The sequence below is a fragment of the Ictidomys tridecemlineatus genome, chromosome 8, assembly GCF_052094955.1.
Source record: "Ictidomys tridecemlineatus isolate mIctTri1 chromosome 8, mIctTri1.hap1, whole genome shotgun sequence".
In the NCBI taxonomy this organism is placed as follows: Eukaryota; Metazoa; Chordata; class Mammalia; order Rodentia; family Sciuridae; genus Ictidomys; species Ictidomys tridecemlineatus.
In genome coordinates this window covers 73,001,949-73,021,842 of record NC_135484.1, presented here as the reverse complement: position 1 = coordinate 73,021,842, position 19,894 = coordinate 73,001,949, and the positions used below count along the sequence as shown (strand labels likewise).

General features: G+C 33.9%; 2 protein-coding genes across 6 annotated transcripts in view; one reads left to right on the top strand and one right to left on the bottom strand.

Moving 5' to 3' along the window:
- The window catches only part of Slc35a1 (solute carrier family 35 member A1), a 31,271-nt gene extending 20,764 nt beyond the window's left edge, over positions 1-10,507 (top strand). The window contains exons 3-8 of the mRNA XM_005324727.4: positions 171-330; positions 513-665; positions 4,332-4,398; positions 6,505-6,681; positions 7,117-7,251; positions 9,608-10,507. Of these exons, the coding sequence (XP_005324784.1) occupies positions 171-330; positions 513-665; positions 4,332-4,398; positions 6,505-6,681; positions 7,117-7,251; positions 9,608-9,735 (820 nt within the window). The 3' untranslated portion in view covers positions 9,736-10,507. The remainder of the gene's footprint in view (positions 1-170; positions 331-512; positions 666-4,331; positions 4,399-6,504; positions 6,682-7,116; positions 7,252-9,607) is intronic.
- Positions 10,508-12,001: 1,494 nt separating this feature from the next.
- Rars2 (arginyl-tRNA synthetase 2, mitochondrial) overlaps positions 12,002-19,894 on the bottom strand; it is a 61,624-nt gene continuing 53,731 nt past the window's right edge. For all 5 annotated transcript variants that reach the window (XM_078019630.1, XM_005324724.4, XM_040283075.2 and 2 more), the window contains 9 exons: positions 19,040-19,100; positions 17,446-17,522; positions 16,853-16,977; positions 16,221-16,288; positions 16,029-16,138; positions 15,464-15,559; positions 14,526-14,600; positions 12,774-12,837; positions 12,002-12,120 (listed from right to left, as the gene is read on the bottom strand). In XM_078019630.1, the coding sequence (XP_077875756.1) occupies positions 12,034-12,120; positions 12,774-12,837; positions 14,526-14,600; positions 15,464-15,559; positions 16,029-16,138; positions 16,221-16,288; positions 16,853-16,977; positions 17,446-17,522; positions 19,040-19,100 (763 nt within the window). In that variant the 3' untranslated portion in view covers positions 12,002-12,033. The remainder of the gene's footprint in view (positions 12,121-12,773; positions 12,838-14,525; positions 14,601-15,463; positions 15,560-16,028; positions 16,139-16,220; positions 16,289-16,852; positions 16,978-17,445; positions 17,523-19,039; positions 19,101-19,894) is intronic.

The window sequence follows — 19,894 nt, the reverse complement described above, 5'->3', positions numbered from 1 at the left end:
GCTTCTTTGAATAAATATAAAATTAGTTGGAAATTATTTTTTAAAGTGTGTTACATTATATCAGTAGACCTAACACAGTATTACTATCCTATGTGATAGGAATTTTATTAAACCATGTTTTAAATTTTTCTACCTTACCACCCTTTCATCTCCTACTTTTCTTTTCAAAGAGAAACTGGTAGTCTGGGTAGATTCAAGACATCTTTAAGTGAAAACGTCTTGGGGAGCCCCAAGGAACTGATGAAGTTAAGTGTGCCATCGTTAGTGTATGCCGTTCAGAACAACATGGCTTTCCTAGCTCTTAGCAATCTGGATGCAGCAGTATACCAGGTAAGCGGCATTAATGATAATCAAAGGCTCTGAATTTTAAAAAATACTTTTAGAGTAGGAAGGTTTTTATTCTTCATGTTATGAAATATTTTTTCTCAATACTTCTGTTAATGGCATCAGAAATAATATATTTGTGTTAGAGGCTAATTTTTGCTGAATTTATTAATTGTTTTTGTTTCCAGGTGACCTACCAATTGAAGATTCCCTGCACTGCTTTATGTACTGTTTTAATGTTGAACCGGACACTCAGCAAATTACAATGGATTTCAGTTTTTATGCTGTGTGGCGGAGTCACCCTTGTACAGTGGAAACCAGCTCAAGCTACAAAAGTGGTGGTAAGAAATAAAATGCATACCATAACTAAAATAGGAAGCTTCCTATCTTATATACTCAGACATCAAATTGTATGATTAAATTTCTATGATTTTAAATAAACTTTGCCTAATTGATAGACTTTTACCCCCTTAGCATTACACTATTAAAAAGGATAGTAATACTTATTGTCTTTTATTCTTAGAGAAAAGTATTAAAGTGCATTTTATATTCAGAAGGTACCTTAGACAATATCCCCTTTCTTTTATGGATGACAAAATATATTTTCAAAGAGGTGAAGTAACTTGTCTGAAGATAGTTAGTAGCTAATTTGTGATTACAACTGTGCCAACTTCCATATGGTGAATATATTAAGACTATATATATTAAGGAAGATTTTGCCCATCTAGTTTGCATTCTTTCTCAACTTGGTCTCTCATATTTTGGCACATATTCTGTCAATGATAGGGATGACAGGGGATGAGTATTCTGTTTGCTGACAATAATAGGCAAAAAAAAAAAAAAAAGGCCTTTTAAAAAGTTTTTAAGAGTGAATGTTAAGATACATACCTGATTTTTTTAAAAGAGTGAATAGTGAATAACCAATAAAAAATAAATAAATAAATAAATAAAAATAGAGTGAATAGGAAATGAGACATGGAAACCATGTGTATAGACAACTCGTTTAAGAGTTGTTTTTTTTTTTTTTTAAGATAGAGGAGAGAGAGAGAGAGAATTTTTTAATATTTATTTTTTTTAGTTTTTGGCGGACACAACATCTTTGTATGTGGTATTGAGGATCGAACCCAGGCCGCACACATGCCAGGCGATTGCGCTACCGCTTGAGCCACATCCCCAGCCCTACATACCTGATTTTTAAGAAAACACTCTATGCCTCTATCATTAATAACTGATAACTCTTCCCCAAGAAGAAGTAGGAAGAGAAACTCAAGTGAATGATTTTCTAAAAGTAAGGGGTTTCTCTCTACAACTAAATACCTTGCTTCAACTTTTAACAAATGGACTGTGGTTCTCTTAGACATAAGAGAAGGCAGCCAGGACTGTGAAGAGAACTTATAAAAGTAGCAAGTTTGTTCCTCTTTAAATTGGTAGAAAACTGTCCATTTTCAGAAAATGTGTTTTAGATTAGTATTTATTACCTTTAGATGATGTGGAAGCATGCTCATGTTCTTGGTGACATTTCAAAACATTTATCAGATATGCACTACACATTTAATTCAGTTATAAAACTGTAGAGGAATAATTTGAGAGCAAACCTTTAAATGTTAAATATTAACTTTGATACCTGACACCAATAGAAAAGGTGTTAGGTTCACCTCACATAGGTAATGTATATAAAAAAGGTGTTAGCTAAAGCAAGTTACAGGGCAGGTTACCCTACTTTGGGCCACTCTAGAAAATTCTGTAATATTTTAAGCAAGAGAGAACAAAATATAAACCACAAAGTCAAACCCTCAGTGACCCAACTCCTCCAGCCACACCCTAACTGACTACAGCTACCACCCAGCTAAAACATAACCTAATCATTTCACCTCTGAACATTCTTGCATTGTCTCACACATTAGCTTTTGGGGATACCTCATATCTAACAGTAATAGGAAACCACACTGTTTTCCAATGATGACCATTAGACATAAGTTCAAGTCATCTAAGTCTGCTTTAACATTTGGCTAGTACTCTATACAACAATATCAGCTCTGATCACTTAGTACTAGCATTATTCTATTTCTAAATTTCTTGGTAAAGAGACTTCTGAACTTACTTAGCAAGGTATTCTTATAATAGCAAATCAGAAGTCTTGGACATCACTTCGCTTTAATGTTTTAAGATTTTTTTTTTATAAGGCCCTACTTATTCTGATTTTTTAGTTTCTTGATACTGTTTTGAAATTCCTTATTATATATTCCTCTTGGTGATCTGCACCTCAGTTCTTTTGTTCCTATAATCAGAATTCAGTGAAGTTGCCCTCAAGCAGTCATGTTGCTTTTTTTGTTGTGTTTTCGGTGATACTGGGGATTGAACCCAGGGGTCTTCTGTAACTGAGCTATACTCCCTATCCCTTTTTATTTTTTGAGACAGAGTCTCAAGTTGCCATGGCTGGCCTCAAGTCTATGATCCTCCTGCCTCAGTCTCCCAAGTCACTGAGATTACAAGCGTGTGCCACCAACCCCAGCGATCATGTTGATTTCTTTATGTGTTCTTTTTAACTCTTCATCAGTACCTCATTCTTCAGAAACTCATAATATGTCTCGAACCATCATCCCACTAGCCATGGAATTAACTGGAAGTTTATTAAATTCTGTTTATTCAAGAACAGTGTGCATGTCCTTTAACTTGTTGTGTCTGGCTATCACTCATGCTAGGATAAAAAGGTTGCTTTCTTCCAAAGTTTCTGTTAAGTCTACCTCATCATCTATCACTTCTTATCAGAATTTAAGTCCAGAGAAGCTGTTTTTATCACTGTTTTTCCTAACTGTAGAGACTAAATTGGCAGGAAAGCAAGTCAAGAAGTTATTAGACACTGATTTTTACTAGTCTGAACTTCCCAGCAGATTTAGTGATAATCTCATAGTAAGATTTTTTCCCTAGTATTTGTGCCAGTCTTGTGATCTTACTAGGAAAGCATCTATGTTAATCAGTTTATAGTATAGCAGTGGCTCTTAAATTTTACCATTTATCAGAAGCAACTGGAAGGTTATTTAAAACAGATTGCTGGGCCTATTCCCATAGCTTATGGTTCAGTAGGTCTGGGGTAGGGCCTGACAACTTTCATTTCTAATAAATTCCCAGGTGATGCTGCTGCTGCTGGTCCAGGGACCACACTTTGAGAACCACTGGTCTACAGTGTCTTCTGTTTCTCCTTTTATCATCATACAAACATTTTAGACCAAGCTTTCTCTCTCAGGTACTTACTCTCCTTACATTAGGCTTATTTATTTTGAACAAGGTGTATTCTTCTTGTTACATTATAGTCAAGTGTCAGCCCTCTAATTTCAGCAACATTGAAACAGTATCTTTCAGGAGAGACAGATGAAAACTCCTGGAGATTAATTTAGGTAAGAAAGAGAAAATAAAGTTGAAACAGTAGATTGGGGCCCCATTTACATATATCTATTGGCACATGTCTCACAGTGTATATTTGTCAGTTTTCCTATACATGAAATTATTTAACAGCCAGAGCTGTGTATCATCATCATATTTATTAATTCAATATACAGCACTGATTTTGGTACAGAAGTTATACTATATTTGATAAAGAGGGGAGTCTCAAAACCAGCACTTCATCCTCAAGTTGTTAGGGAATAAATAAGTTCTAGGATTGATGCTATAAAGTGTATGAATTAGGGTGGTGACAAATGAAAATTAAGATTCAGGCTAACTATGCAAAATTCTATGCTAGAGTTATTGGTATTAGGAAACAGAAGATATTCATGTCATATTATGCATATCTTATGTCTGATTTTAGGGATACATTTTAACTTAAGTGTTCTGGTTGATTTCTGGAACAGTCTTTATGTTTTGTTCGGTCCTGTCTTATTCTATAGAATACCTGATATGAATATACTTTTGGTAGAACTGTACCACTGATTTTTTAATTCATTTGTGTGGACTGTTGGATAAATTCTATTTGTTAGCGACTGAAAGTAACTTTTAAATTAATATTTCAGGTGGAACAGAATCCATTATTAGGATTTGGTGCTATAGCAATTGCTGTATTGTGCTCAGGGTTTGCAGGTAAGTTATGGAAATATCATTTTACCTGCTACATTTTTTTGAAGTCAAAACTTGTAAAAATGGACCTAATTTATCTTGCTTTGTCATAACAATTTTATTCTCATTAAAGCTTTATCATCTTATAGTTTTGTGTCAGCTGTTATTTCTAGTAAATGTGTGGCCTTGTTTGACTCAGTTCAGACCTCAGTTATTATTCAGACTTGCAGTTAGCTTTCTAAGAACATACTTTTTTCATCTTTGACTATCTCACTCTAGCCAACAATCCAGAAGTAAATGAAAACAGACTCCTGAAAAATGGAAGAAATTGGCCTTCGGAGAGCTCAAAATACATTTTCTAATTTTCCTGTATAGGCTAGCTCCAGTAGGATGTTAATGTTGACCAGCTTGGTGTCTGTTTTGCCTATAGCCTCAAGTTGTCCTCTGCTTCAACAGACTAGGAGTTACAGAAGAGAAAGAGGAGATGGATGGAGTATAACTCAGAAAACATACAAAATCATAGTATCTAAAAAGGGAGAGAAAGAGAGCATAAAATCACTACCATCAAGAAAACAAAGTCTGGGGACATATGTGTAGGGACAACTCCAATGAATAAAGAAAAGATAATGAATACTAAAGTGCAATGTGAGAAATGAAATGTGTTTTAGAAATATATTTTTTTTTTTTTAAAGAGAGAGTGAGAGAGATGAGAGAGAGAGAGAATTTTTAATATTTATTTTTTAGTTCTCGGCGGACACAGCATCTTTGTTTGTATGTGGTGCTGAGGATCGAACCCGGGCCACACGCATGCCAGGCGAGCGCGCTACCGCTTGAGCCACATCCCCAGCCCTTAGAAATATTTTCAACAGAAATAAAAGTTGAACCTCTTTAAGAATATATTAGTTATACCTATATTTTTTTGTTATTTGTACCTATTTCAAGTGTTAGGACTTTTTATTTTTGATTAGGAAGACAGGTAGAATATGGAAATATACTACTTGAAATAGGTGTTTTAGAAGCAGACTATACTTAATTAACCAGTATCATGCTAAACTTTTTTTCTTAGGAGCCAACAAATCAGAAACAGAAATAGTCACCCTTCCCCAAATAATATACTTTTGATTTTTAGCAAACTTTTTGAGCAATTAAATATTTTGTGTCCACCATTGTATTTAGATCAGCGAATCAATACACAATTGAGAATATTCTTCTATGCTGGGAAGAATTATTATTTGAATAACTAACTTAATAATTAGAATATTATAATCAGAAAAACTAAGCACTGAATAATTAAGTAGTTTTTGCAGAAATAAAATCAAAAGTAGAAATAAGTATATCTATTTTGCAGTTTTCCCCCCATTCTTTAGCTCTTTCTAACATACTTTCATAAAAAAAAATCATTTTTCATTAAACATTTTGGTTGATGAGTACTTGAGAACCAGTTCCTAAGTCTAACATAGTATTTATATCTAAAAATCTTAAATTCCTTGTCAAACATGCATTCATTTAAATAAAAAACTTAATACTGGTGTCCGACTTCTAGTCTGGGGAATCATACTAACTTTGAGTATCTCAAAACAAAAAAATGATGGACCCACAACTTGGGGAAAAATGAACATATACACAAAGTTTATTACCTAGTTTATGGTCCTTCTGACATTATATGAACTTATATAGGAAGATGTCTTTACTCAGCAAGTCCTATTCAAATTTTATTTTGGATATGTCACTGGAAAAACTCTTAACTGGTGATTTTATGGTTATTTTCCAACAAGGGTGTGATTAAGATAATTTAATAGTATAGTTTTTTTGGCTGACGAATGCGAGTCTTTTAGTGGCATTAATAAGCTTTTGTGATCTAACTGCTACAATAAAGGCAGAAACTGTTCTTAACTGTTCTTAAGTCTCCTGTCAAATATAGCTTTTAAAGTTACTCAGTTATTAAACCTCATGTTCGGTGTAAAAGTGCACATTCGTAATATTCAGTATATCATGTGTCATAACCTACATAATAAATGTTTGTGCCTCAAATCATATACTTTATATATCTCTGGGGTATGTTCTAAATGAGATGTTTTAAATTAATTCATAATATCTTTAATATATTCTTGTCTAATTTTCTTATTTCAGGAGTGTATTTTGAAAAAGTCTTAAAGAGTTCCGACACTTCCCTTTGGGTGAGAAACATTCAAATGTATCTATCAGGAATTGTTGTGACATTAGTTGGCGCCTACTTGTCAGATGGAGCTGAAATTAAAGAAAAAGGATTTTTCTATGGTTACACATATTATGTCTGGTTTGTTATCTGTAAGTATCCAGGAATTAAAGGTTATGAGTAGATCCTTTTTACTTTTTTTTAAGGTTATATATCTGCTTTAAACCTTTATAGCATTTTGACATTATTCTTTTGATACTGTGAATATCAGTTCAAAAATATAATTTTGGTTTTATTGACTTTTTTTTGTGGCACTCTACCCCAAAACAATTTTCTTTCATAATCAAAAGTGTCAAATGTGACAGCAATAAATGTTTACAATTTAGTAATAGATTATTAGGCATCCAAGAAACATTTATGAAGGAACTACTATACTTTTAGTACAAACTATCAGTTGACTGCTTCTAAGGAAAATAGTATTTTTTCTAGGTAAATTAGTGTAGCATCTCTGGGAATGAAATTAGCTCATTGTTATGGAATGTTTTATTTATTTGAGTGTTAAGATTTTTCTCTTTCTCTATCTCAAGTTCTTGCAAGTGTTGGAGGCCTCTATACTTCTGTTGTGGTCAAGTACACAGACAACATTATGAAAGGCTTTTCTGCAGCAGCAGCCATTGTCCTTTCTACCATTGCTTCAGTGATGCTGTTTGGATTACAGATAAGTATGTCTTAGTTTATATTAGTTGTTAACATGGAAGAACCTTTCACCTACTGATTCACTCATCTCATTAAAAATGGCAGTTGGCTGTGCTGTTTGTAGAAATTCCTAGTTTTCTTACTACAAATCACAATTGTGTGGAATGTAAGGAGGCAATAGTTAGGCTTTTTAAATGGTCCTAGAGCTGAAGCTGAGGGATGCTGGGGTTTTATGTGAAAGTGAGGGGACTGCTTAGGTATTAAAAAGAGTTGGTTTTTTTTTTTTTTGCAATCATGGCTTCTCTGTTTCAGAGATGTTAGATACATGATGACCTGAATGATCAGGGTGAAGAGGAGGCCTTCCCTATCTGTGGGTTCTGCATCCATGAATTCAATCAGCCATTAGAAAAAATTGGGGGGAAAAATGCATCTGTGTAGACTTTTTCTTGTCATTATCCTCTGAACTATATCTAGTAGAGCAGCTATTTATATAACCACATTAAGTATACAGAAGGATGTCTGTAGATTGCATGCAAATATGCCACTTAATATATGAGACTAGAACATGTACAAATTTTGATATTCCTCTTACAATAGGAATAGGTAGATAAACAGTAATTTTGCAGAAAACCATTTTATAGTATGATTCAATGCCCCATAGATTCTTGGGGACAACTAATATGAACGGTACTCAAGAAAATGATACTTGGATTAAATTAGTTAGGATTATTTTGAAGAAAACAGAAAACATTTTCATCTCCTTCTTTAGCTTATATTTTCCTGTTTTGGACTTGGATAGGTGTGAATTGGTTTTGAAAATAATCCAAGTCTAGATTTTTATTTTCTATTTTATAAAGATTTATTTTTTCATTTAAACATTTTTGTTCTCATGTAATTAATATAAGTTAAATATTATAGCTAGCTTTCTGACACCACTGCTATGTTAGTCCTTCTAATATAAGTTTCCTGCCATTCATTTGGCTTCTGAATTACTTAAGCAGTAAATATTTTTAGGGTGCTTTACGCTGTATAATCATTTTCACTATTGACCAGTTCTATATTATAAAACTAACACACAAGGAAAATCTATCAAATGTCTGTTAAGTATAGGCCTGGCCTGTATTTACATTTAATTTTAGAATTTATTCCTTTTACAAATGCAGGTAGATAAATAGTAATGCTGCAGAAAACCATTTAATAGTATGATTCAAATCTAGCCTGTACCATTTATTAGTTGTATAACCTTGGAGAAGTTACATAACCTATATTTGTTTCATCATCTGTAAAATGGGAATGACATCACTATCTCCTGGGGTTGTTTTGCAGGGAATCTGCCTGTATAAAGCTAACCACTTAAAACTTCAGTGTTAGGTATCTCCAGACATTCCATAGATGTTTTTCTTACCTGATTTGGGTGATTTTTTTGTTTGTTAGGTGAACTTTTAATTGTAGTTCTGATTTGTTCTTATGTCCTTGCTCCTGAAGAAAATCTGGTAACAGTGTAAAATGCTTTCAGTTAACTATTTAGATGTAAGATAAAAACTGCCCCTCTTTTTTGAAGGCAAAGCTGGTCTTTTCTCTTTAGGCATGAATTAAAATCGTAGCTTGATGTCATTTCTCTGCATGCCATTTTTTAAAAAGCTATTAAGATGCTGCCATTGTACTCCATATAGAATATGGTTCTATTTTTAATGGAATTTCATCATAAGCATTTATTTATATAATGCTTACATGCCAAGTTTTGACAAGTGGTAATTCCGTTTTTTGTATTCTGATTTTCAGAATAAAGATTTAAAAAGTATTGCAGGACATGTAATTTTATACACTGAATCACCATTTTATCTCTTCCCATTCAGAAATTTTCAGTGGTTTGAATAATTGGTCGCCTAACTCTGAATTTTGTTCAAGTATATTTTACTCTAAACTTTTCCATATTTCTGATATCATGGAAAAGCCACATCACACTGTATTTTTTAAGAATATTTTTAAATTGTCAATGGACCTTTATTTTATTTATTTATATGCAGTGCTGAGAATCAAACCCAGTGCCCCACACATGCTAGGCAAGCGCTCTACAACTGAGCCACAACTTCAGCCCCACACACTGCTTTTTTTTTTTTTTGCATTCGATGTATTTATATTTTACATTCAAATTATAGAAACTATTCTTTCTCAGTGATCAGTGAATGTCACCCCTTTTTCCTTTGTGCTAGAATGGACAAACTTTCTAAATATTACCATCATAAAAACAGAATCTTTAGCTTTATTTCTTATGACAGTATAAATACTTAATTTAAAATTTTCAGAAATTTATTGTTATAGAGCTTTAAAAGCACAAACACAAATTAAACTTTTCTTTTTCTTTTTTTGCCTCCTCCTCAGCACTTACCTTTGCTCTAGGTACTCTTCTTGTATGTGTTTCCATATATCTCTATGGATTACCTAGACAAGACACTACATCCATCCAACAGGGTGAAACAGCTTCAAAAGAGAGAATCATTGGAGTGTGATTTGAGCCTCAGGAGAGATTTCTACTATCACTAAACTATTTGCATTAAACTAGAGCCTTAAGTCAATCTTGGAAGGTAGATTAAACTGAGAACCAATTAACGGTATGACATAAGAATCAAGAAGAAAGCTATATGAATGAACTGTTAATACAGAGATTTAACATGAGCCTGTTTGGGTTCAAGCTGTACTGTTTAGAATGAAGGAATTTTATTACTGTATATATAAATAATGTATATAAAAAGTATGGAGAATGATATGGTATTAAAATCATGTGAAACTACAATATTCAAGTAACAAGGTGTGGGACAATGTTCAAGGGTTAAAGTGCCAAAGCCATTTCTGTACTAACTGTTCTCTTGTTCAGGTACCAGGGGAGAAGGATGGCCCTTCCTTGTTCTCCAGTTCACATACAATATTGTGTCCCAGCAGCAGTAAAGACCTAGCTCTTTAAAGAGTCAGAAACGAGACAAGCTAGTTCAGAAACAAACTTGAATGTGTAATGGAATCTATTTCATAACTCAGACGATGATTCTGGGTGGTGACTGACTGAGTACTTAGTGCTGTATTTGTGCCATTCATTGTCTGGTTCATATTTCTTTCCTCTTAGAAGGTATACTTTTTTTCAAAAACATTTCTAATGTCACTTTTATACTTTTTTTTATACAGTATGGTTCAATGTTGGGCTCTCAATAATTTGTTAAATTTCAGTGTTTTTAAAAAAGTTTCTATAATGTTAATTGGGAAATTCAGCAATAAACTTATTTATATGAATTCTGTTTAATCACTTTTTTTGTAATGTAGATATGACCATTAAGAATGCAAAAACATAGAAAACCCAACCAATTTCTTTCAGCATGTAGAATCATATCAAGGTTCTTTGTTCGCAAATAATATCTATAAACATGGTTTAAGTGAAACAAAACCAAATAAATCTAAATAATAGCAATCAGAGTTATAGGGTTCTTGGTTGTAGAAATTAATGAGTCTTTTTTCAGGGACCTGCTTTTGTGAAGACTTTGCTCTAACCATTACTGTCCATGTGTCATATCACTTAAGATTCAAATTGATCTGGGAAGGAGAAAATGTCTCAGAAGTGTAGAGGGATGATACTGCATGCACATATAAAACATGTTCCTATTGTACATTTTATTTTAATTTTTTAATTGATTTTTTAAAAATAAATGACAGTGGAATGCATTGCAATTCTTATTACACATAGACAGCACAATTTTTCATATCTCTGGTTGTACCTATTATACATTTTTATTCTATGGATGTTTGTGCTAAGGGAATTTTAAGCAGAAAGTAGTATGGAAGCTAACTCACTTAAAATTGAGACTGTATGGATGAGTCTTCTAGATGAAGGTAAACCATACTTGCCAATATAAAACAATGGTTATTCCAACTGGAGAAACTTTGACTCATATTGTTTTTCTTTATAAAAAGATGAAAATTTTCATATTCAGAAAACTTCTAGCAACACTTAGAATGACTTACAAAAGATGTGAATGAAAATGCTGGCAGAGGATGGCCATGCTGATCAAACAAATCACATCCTACTCATCTAAATCAAGTTCATGTTATTGCATCAAGTCACACAAAATCTACATAACAAATATGTAGATACAGAAAGTTTTTTTTTTTTTTAATTCCTCATCAAATACAGTTTAACTATTGGACTGCAATTTGTGAATGTCTGTACAATTAATTTTCTTGCTATTCAAATATATTCAGCCTGAAGTTAACATAGGAAGCTGCCAGTATGTATCAACTAAAAGGTAAGTGTGAGGTAGGTTCTCTCTGGGAGTAGTTGTCAACTATATTGCCAAAAAGATGCTTAATTGTTTTTTAATCTTATTTTTCAGAACTAGCCATGACTACCAATGGCTTGGGAGGCTGAGGCAAGAGGATTACGAGTTCAAAGTCAGCCTCAGCAAGAGTGAGGTGCTCTTGCTGTCTCTAAATAAAATATTAAATATGGCTGGGGATGTGGCTTAGTGGTCGAGGGCCCCTGAGTTCAATCCTTGATTCCCCCCTGCCTGCCCAAAATTAATTTCTGGAAGAATGACACTATAAGAAATGTCAAGTCATAGTTTAAATTCTTTATCCCCATTAGACCACGAGTTTAAAATGACACAACTCAGTTTTACAAATTCTAAGTACCTATTGACCATGAGGGAACTCACATTACTTTGTTAAGGATAAGGATTAAATAAGTTGGTAAGTCATACGTATTTCATCTAAAAAGAAATAACTGAAATTCACTTAGCATTTTAAAACACCATTTTAATTACAAATTACATTCTACATACAGGAATTATTCCAAGAAGTTTCATTCCATTGGCCAAGACAGAACGGACAGCTTTGAAAAGATGAAGTCTGGCCTACAAAATAAACCAAAGAATGGTTAGATGTTCAATAACATGCTACCTGTAAGTAAATAAGAATGGTTTTAGAAGAGAAATAATTTTGGGGGGAGTAGAGATACCGGGGATTGAACTCAGAGGCATTCAACAACAGAACCACATCCCTAGCCCTAACTTTTTTGAATTTTATATAGAAACAGGGTCCCACTAAGTAGCTTAGTGCCTTGCTTTTGCTAAGGCTGGCTTTCAATTCTTGATCCTCCTGCCTCAGCCTCCAGAGCTGCTGGGATTACAGATATGTGCCACTGCACCAGCAAGTTTTAGAAGCAATTCTAACTTCTAATTTAAAGTAGGAATAATATTTCAAGTGCCCTAGAGTTTACTATAAGTAAGGGAACAAATTTTTAAATCCCTTACAGCAAGACTAGTACAGAAGGCATTTATGGAGTGAGAATGGTTGAACTTTTTAACTCTATACCGGATGTAGGAAAATGTGTTTCTTAGTTTATGAACGTTGGTTGTTAGAGTCCAATTCTTAATTATTACCTGAATCAGAAAATACATTTCTATAGTGTAATAATAAAATGTTATTTGACAAAATTCTACTAATATTTTGGAATCTTGGTCTGAGGCTGCTAAGGATTCCAGGAAAGACATTCATTATAACCTACCCCAGCCACATCAGGAGGACTGTGTTTTATTTGGAGTGTTTTGTGTGCCACAGCTGCAAGATGACTAAAACAGAAAGAGAGAAATCATCATTGGAACAAGAAATTTCCTGTTATCAAGTTCATGTTATATCTAATTCTTTTCCCTCAAATTGGAATAAGTCAAAATTTAGAAGCACTAAAGGAGGTATCCAAAGTTGTAAAGCTAAGACTGAAGTTCACTGCTTTTCTAAAACAAACTAAAACAAGTTTTAAATTTTGGTCTTGGTTCTATTACCAAGTTCTTGATATTATAATTTCATTGCTAGTTTCTCCTTCATTTATTTATTTTGTGTGTGTGTGGGGCTGGGGATTGAACCCAGAGCCTTGTGCATGTGAGGCAAGTACTTTACCAACTGAGCTACGTCCCCAGCCCTCATTGCTAGTTTTACAAATATAGGTTATTCCTTTCTAACAACTTTTTACTTACTTGGACAATCTTTAAAATTAAAAAGTATAATATGCCACGGCCTTTTCCCTGTGTAGAGTGAGGAGGTGGGCTAGAGACTAGTTATCAATCCATTCCACACACACAAGCTACTCTTCTTTAAAACACCTTTTCTATTCAGGTATGGCAGCAAGTAGAACAATGTCCCAGAGAAATGATGCTTAGGATATTCATTTAATGACTGATATTTCCTAAGATTTTCTGGCTTTATTTCCTCTGTATATTAGGAAATATTAAATTTAGTCAAGAAAATAGTCCTAAGGCTGGTTTTGAGCTCAGCAATAGAGCACTTGCCTAGCATATGTGAGGCACTGGGTTTGATCCTCAGAATCACATTAAAATAAATAAATTATGTCTATTGTCTATCTATAACTGAAAAAAAAAATAGTTCAACTAAGTCTCCAATTTAGTAGATATTGAGTAAAAGCAAAATTTCCTTTCTTAAATAGCTTATGGGAGGGGCTGTGGCAGTGGCTCAGTGGTAAAGTGCTTGCCTAGCATGTGTGAGGCACTGGGTTTGATCCTTAGCATCACATACAAATAAATAAAGTAAATGTATCATGTCCATCTACAACAAAAAAAAAAATTAAAAAATTGCTTATAGGAAGTTAATACTGTTGCTATGTAAAAGTAGACTGAACTTCTATTCAAAGTTTTAAAAATAACCACAAAATTTCTATCAGAGTTTCACTGATTTGCCTCCCAATTCAATCTCTACCCTCTCTCTAGCTGACTTGATGTTTCTGTGCCTCTGCTTAAAATACTTTTATGGACCCACTGCCCTGAAAATCTAAATAGCAAAAAGTACATGGCAAAGAGGCCTGTAAAGACATCATCTGTCATCCCTTCCAGGAATATCCTTGTAGTTCTTGCTCAACTCTGCTTTTTCCTTCTTCCTAGATACATGCTTCTCCTGATTAATATCTACTGCTTTCCCCTGAGAAGTCCCTTATGATCCTCCAGGTCTGAGCTAAAATTGTCTTTTATGTTCACTCTATCACAACAAATATGCACTGTGCTGTAACTACCCAGATCATCGTGGGTAGTTGTCCCTATTCATTTGACTATAGTGATTATTCTTTATGTCCCTGATGAACAAATGAAACTGAATTGCTAATTGGCAAAAATTCCTGTAACTTGCAGCAAAACCATCAATTTTTTAGGGCAAGGGATCTATTTATAGGAAATCTTTAGATGAAAGAAATGTTCTTTGTTAGATCAGGTCTCAAATGTCATTAATGCTTGAAAATAGGAAAATTATCAAATACCTTAGAGTTAGAAGGTAATTAACAATGTGCCTGGGTTGAAGGTCCTGAGATGATTTAAAAAGCACCTCGTCGAACCTAAAAGAAAGATGATAGGGAGAGCTGGCAGAGACAGACTATGCACACATTACTCTAAGTTGTTAAGAGACCTTGGGTGAAAAGACTTACTTGATATCATTAAGTGTAGAGGGCATATGGAAAAAGACTTGTGTACATCTGAAGGTAAATGCATATTTTTCTTAAAAATTCCTGAAGCAGGGACTTTCTAAATCATCTTGCTACCCCTTAGGCCTAGTCCAGAGCAGACTTAAATCATGGCTGTTAAAATGAATGTACAAAGCCACCAGCCAATTTGAGGAACATAATCTACAAAATCTACCTTCAAGGCTAAGAAAATCAGGTTGTTTTATTTTCCTTCACAAATTAGCTGCCCATGAGTAAATTTTACTGTTTGGCAATCAAATATAACTGCCTTATTTTCAGCTACCCACATTCTTCTTGGGACTGATCTATGTTAACAAGTCTAACAGGTATGGCCTCCTGCCCAGTGTAGGGGCATCAGACAGGCAGATAAATTTATTTGAGACTGAGCTGAAGCCAGCAAGCAAGTGAAGGATGTATGGCCTTTTAGAAGCTGCACAAAGGGAGGATTTTTCCTTATCAGGGTGAGAAGGTGCTCTTTTCTAAAACCATAAGTTTATGCTTTTATCAGGCTTTACCTGCCCAAACAATGGGCTAGTGGATGCCAGGCATTTCTGCTAATTCAGAGGTGATAGCCTTTTTAAGACTCAAAGATTGATCTTGAGTAATGCCCTTCATCTTCTTTCAAAAGGCAGAAAAAACACTTTTGGGGCATACTTTTTAGTGGTCAGCAAAAATACCAACCAACAGTTAATTCAATTAGCAGAAGCAGACTTCGTAATATCAAAAACCCATCATACCTGAGAAGATGCTGGAGAATTGAAACAGACTGTGGCTCTTGTAAGCAAGCAGTGTTGAAGTCATTCAGATAACCAGATCCAAAAGTCTCTTCCAAACTATTATAAGTTAAAAACATCATAGACTTCATCCAAGGACACATACATAACTGTAGGTGATGAACATTACCTCAAATATACTGTCTTGATCTCCTTAATATAGACCTAAACTTCAGTGCTAACATATTTGACCTGAATCCTCCATTTTCTCAATTGAGAAATTAAAATTGAATCTCAATTTGAATCCTCAAATTCTCGATTTGTTTCTATATCTGTAAAATGTAGGCAATAATACATTCTTTGGCAGCATGATTTTGAACTAATTAAGGTTAATATACATAAAGGCATTTCTTGTAGGTGCTTAATAAATATTTAAAAACAACAAAAGGAGGTCTGTTGTGTTTTAACTGGTTTTGAATAGGAGATGCTAGAAAAACCCAACAAACAGGGCCTGCTATTGGTCTTGGAACTACAACACCCAGGTCCCAACCTAGGGGAGGGCAGTGGTTTCCCTGTGGTCTCTCTTTACCTGTGGAGGCGGGCGTGCGTGTACTGAAGGAAGACTCCTGTATCCCCACGACTCTGGAAAACACGATCCCAGCTGAACTGATAATCCGATAAGAGTAAACCTCTGAAGTCCTACAATGACAGTAAATCTTTAGCCCTAGGATTTGTTCTAATACCAGACAAAAAGGTCTCATAAGAAGAGATCTAAACAGACCTGAATAATGAGCGCTGCGAGCCCAACCCTCTCTGCAGTCTCTTGTGGGTTCTCGAGTTCTTTAGTTGCTGAAATAGACAAAGGCAGCTTTCTTTAACCTGCCTGACACTGCCAAGATCACAGACAGAGGTGGAGAAAAAATCTGCCAAAAATGCGTGTTGACAATTAAAACCAAACAAGTTCAGAGTGGGCACTTTACCTTCCTAGTTTAGGCTAATTTTTACTTTTCCTGCCTCATTAAAGGGAAGAAATAAGAATTTATTTTTCCTACAGATATGCCTTGTAAGATATTAGAATAGCTGACACTTATTTTTCTAAGGGAGATTAAATAAATCCATATGAGCTTGTGACCTGTATCTAATTTGTAACATAGGAACCTCACACAATAACCCAGACAACAGAATGATGATGCCTGAACTGTCCATGAAAAGATTAAGATTCTATTCAGATTATTAAAATAAACAATTCATGAGCAGCAGGTCTGTTACCTTGGGCATCTAAAAATCAGTGAAAGCTACTTTTGACATGGCCAGGGAAAGTTCAGCAGACAATTATATCACATTGCCTGAAAGTCTAGTAAAACATAAAAGTATCATGTAAGGTATGACTTCAACAACAAAATGTGAATTTACTTTTAATGGAAGCCATATTCTGTAGCATCCTTAGTCGAATCTCATTTAAGACATCTTCCAGAAAAGTGACATCTCCCCTTCTTGTCTTCATTCCTTGGACTACTCCAAAGGGCACGTGGTGGCACCTGAAATGCACAGGCATTTAGTCAACAGAAAGCTAAAAAAGAACTGGTAATCCTGAGTATACCAAAATATTCTTCCCAGAGAGGAACACAAACTACCCTCATGGTGAAGTTTTAAAAATTAATAAAATAAAACAAGATGTGACTTGTTGAAGCCCCAAACATACTAAATAGAGAGCTTTATTTTATAAGATAACCACTAGCAGGTGATTAAACTACTTTAAATTTAAACTACTTGCTTTTAAAGAGGGAGATTCAGAATTCTGAAAGTCTAGACAGTGATGGCAAATATCGAACAAAAACATACTATCAGAACATAAATTAATATAAAAATCAACTCCGCTTCTCCACCCTAAAACTTAAAACAAAGATCTGAAGTCTGAATAAAAATCTCTCTAGGTACATTTTCAGGCTTAGCGGACCTAATACTTAGTGACCCTGGGCAGCAATTAAGAACCATGCAGACATTACCTTTCTGCCCAATCATATCCCATGATCTTCAGCATTTGGAATACTTGCTGAAAATGCTTTTTTTGCCCTTTATCTGTCTTGGGAAAAAAATATTTAAAATAAAAATACAGTAATAATTATACAAAACTAGGTTGGACCTGAATCAAACAGTTTTGACAGACTAAAGTCATTGTCAATCAGTATGTTTAATATAAATATGAAAAGGGGATGCCTATAAAAAAGTATCTAAACTGAGTGCTCTAAGAGAGGGAAATAAGGGCCATAGTACTCCATCTAGTCAAGAGGAAATATGAACTTTAATTTTCTGTGATTTCTATTTAAATCTCTCTCTCTCAGCTATTATGATGTTTATTTTCAAGAAGACAAACTTTAAAAAGATGTTTGAGCCAGGCATGGTGGTGCATACTGTAATCCCAGCTACTTTAGGGGCTCAGACAAGAGGATCTCAAGTTTGACATTTGGGCAACATAGCCAGACCCTGTCTCAAAATAAAATTTTAAAAAGTCTGGGGGTGTAGCTCAGTGGTAGAGGGCTTGCCACGGCATGTGTAGGGCCTTGGGTTTAGTCCCCAGTAATGAAAAATAAATAAATAAAAAGATGTTTGATGGCAACTTTTTTAATAAAAAGAGAGATTGCACATGAAATGGAAGGAAAGGGGAGAACAAACTAGATAACTCAGTCATTAAAATAAAACAAAACATTACTGACAAAACAGCTTGGATAAATCTCAAGAACATTCATTATAGTGGGCGAATAAAGCTGATCTCAAAAGGTTACATACTGTATCATTCCATTTATATTATAGGGTTAGGGTTGGAGGAAAACTAACTTTTTGGTGGCTGATCACCAGAAAGTATGCTTTGTGAAAGAAAAATTTCATGTTGTAAATGTGGTGATGGTTACATAAATCTATGCACATGATAAAATTTAATGAAACCCAACTCACAGATGAGAGGTGTAAAAATTGGTGAAATCTGAACAAGGTCTTTACAAATGTCAATGTCCTGATATCGAAAAGTACTATGGTAAGATATTACCTTTGGGGATAGGTGAGTGAAAAGTACTGTTTTAAAACTTTTTGTGAGATAAACTATTAGAAAACAAAAAATTCTTTAAAAACAACTGCATTACAGTGGAATTTATTAATTTCACATAACAATTTTCCTGATTTATGCAATGTTTTTACTATAAAGCAATGTGAACTTTTTCATTTTTAAGTTAAAAAAAAATCTTTCTAGGGACTGAGGATATAGTTCAATTGGAGAGTGTTTGCCTTGCATGTATAAGACCCTGGATTCAATCCCCAGCACCACACACACACACACACACACACACACAAAGTCGTTCTAAAATAGAGACTGCCAGGCTGGGGTTGTAGCTCAGTGATAGAGCTTTGCCTATCATGTACGAAGCACTGGGTTTGATTCTCAGCACCACATATAAAAAAGGTTGTTACCTTAACTATATTTAATGTTGAATTTTGAGTTTGACAAAATTATTTTTCTGTATTTTTCAACATGGTATATAATTTCTATCTCTGCTGTTTTCATGATGTAGGGGTCATAACCTTTTGATCTTTATTGTGATTACTTACCACATAAATCATTGTATCAAAATTATACTTGTCCATTCGATCTATAGCAGCTGCTATATCTCTGAAAAAATGGCCATAAATTAAGAGTTATGTAGATTTAATAATAACTAATTTTACCTATTTAATAACAACAAAACTTTTCTATTTAAGAATTACTATATTATCCAATAGCCCAAAATATAGGATACATGCTTGTATAGTCCTAATACATACATACTTTTGATACAAAACAGGTTTAGGAAAAGTAGTAATAAGAAAAGCTCTGGAGAAACTAATAAATAAATAAGCAAAGCATTAAATCAAGTAACAATAAAAACTATAATAGCTACAGGCAAAGTATCTTCTAGGTAAATGTTTACAAAAAAAAACCTAAGTGTCACGTTTATGACAATTAAATAATTTAAATATAGATGATATAGTAGCTAAAGAGGTATCATCTAAGCACTCTTCTACTAGTACTGTTAAGGATCTTCAAAATCTTGGACTACTCAGAAGCCATACCTTATAGTGTATATTAAAAGTCCATAAGTCCTTTGATAAAAATTACACCTACCTCTTTTATCTCTAATTAAATACGAAGTATTTACTTTGAACATAGTGTAAAATAATAAAAAGTAAACCATAAACTATAAAAGTATAAGTCCAAGATTATCAAAATGATACTAAAGCTGAATATTAAAACTGTTTTGGTTAATACGTAATACTAGAAGGATTGAAAAAAATTCTTAAATCTTTTGAAATGTTGGAAGATTATCATCAGTACCCACCTCATGCACAGAATATGCATTCTCACTAAAGGCAAAAACTGGTTTCTGAGGGGCAAGAGAATCTTGTTCTTTATACAGCTTAAATATG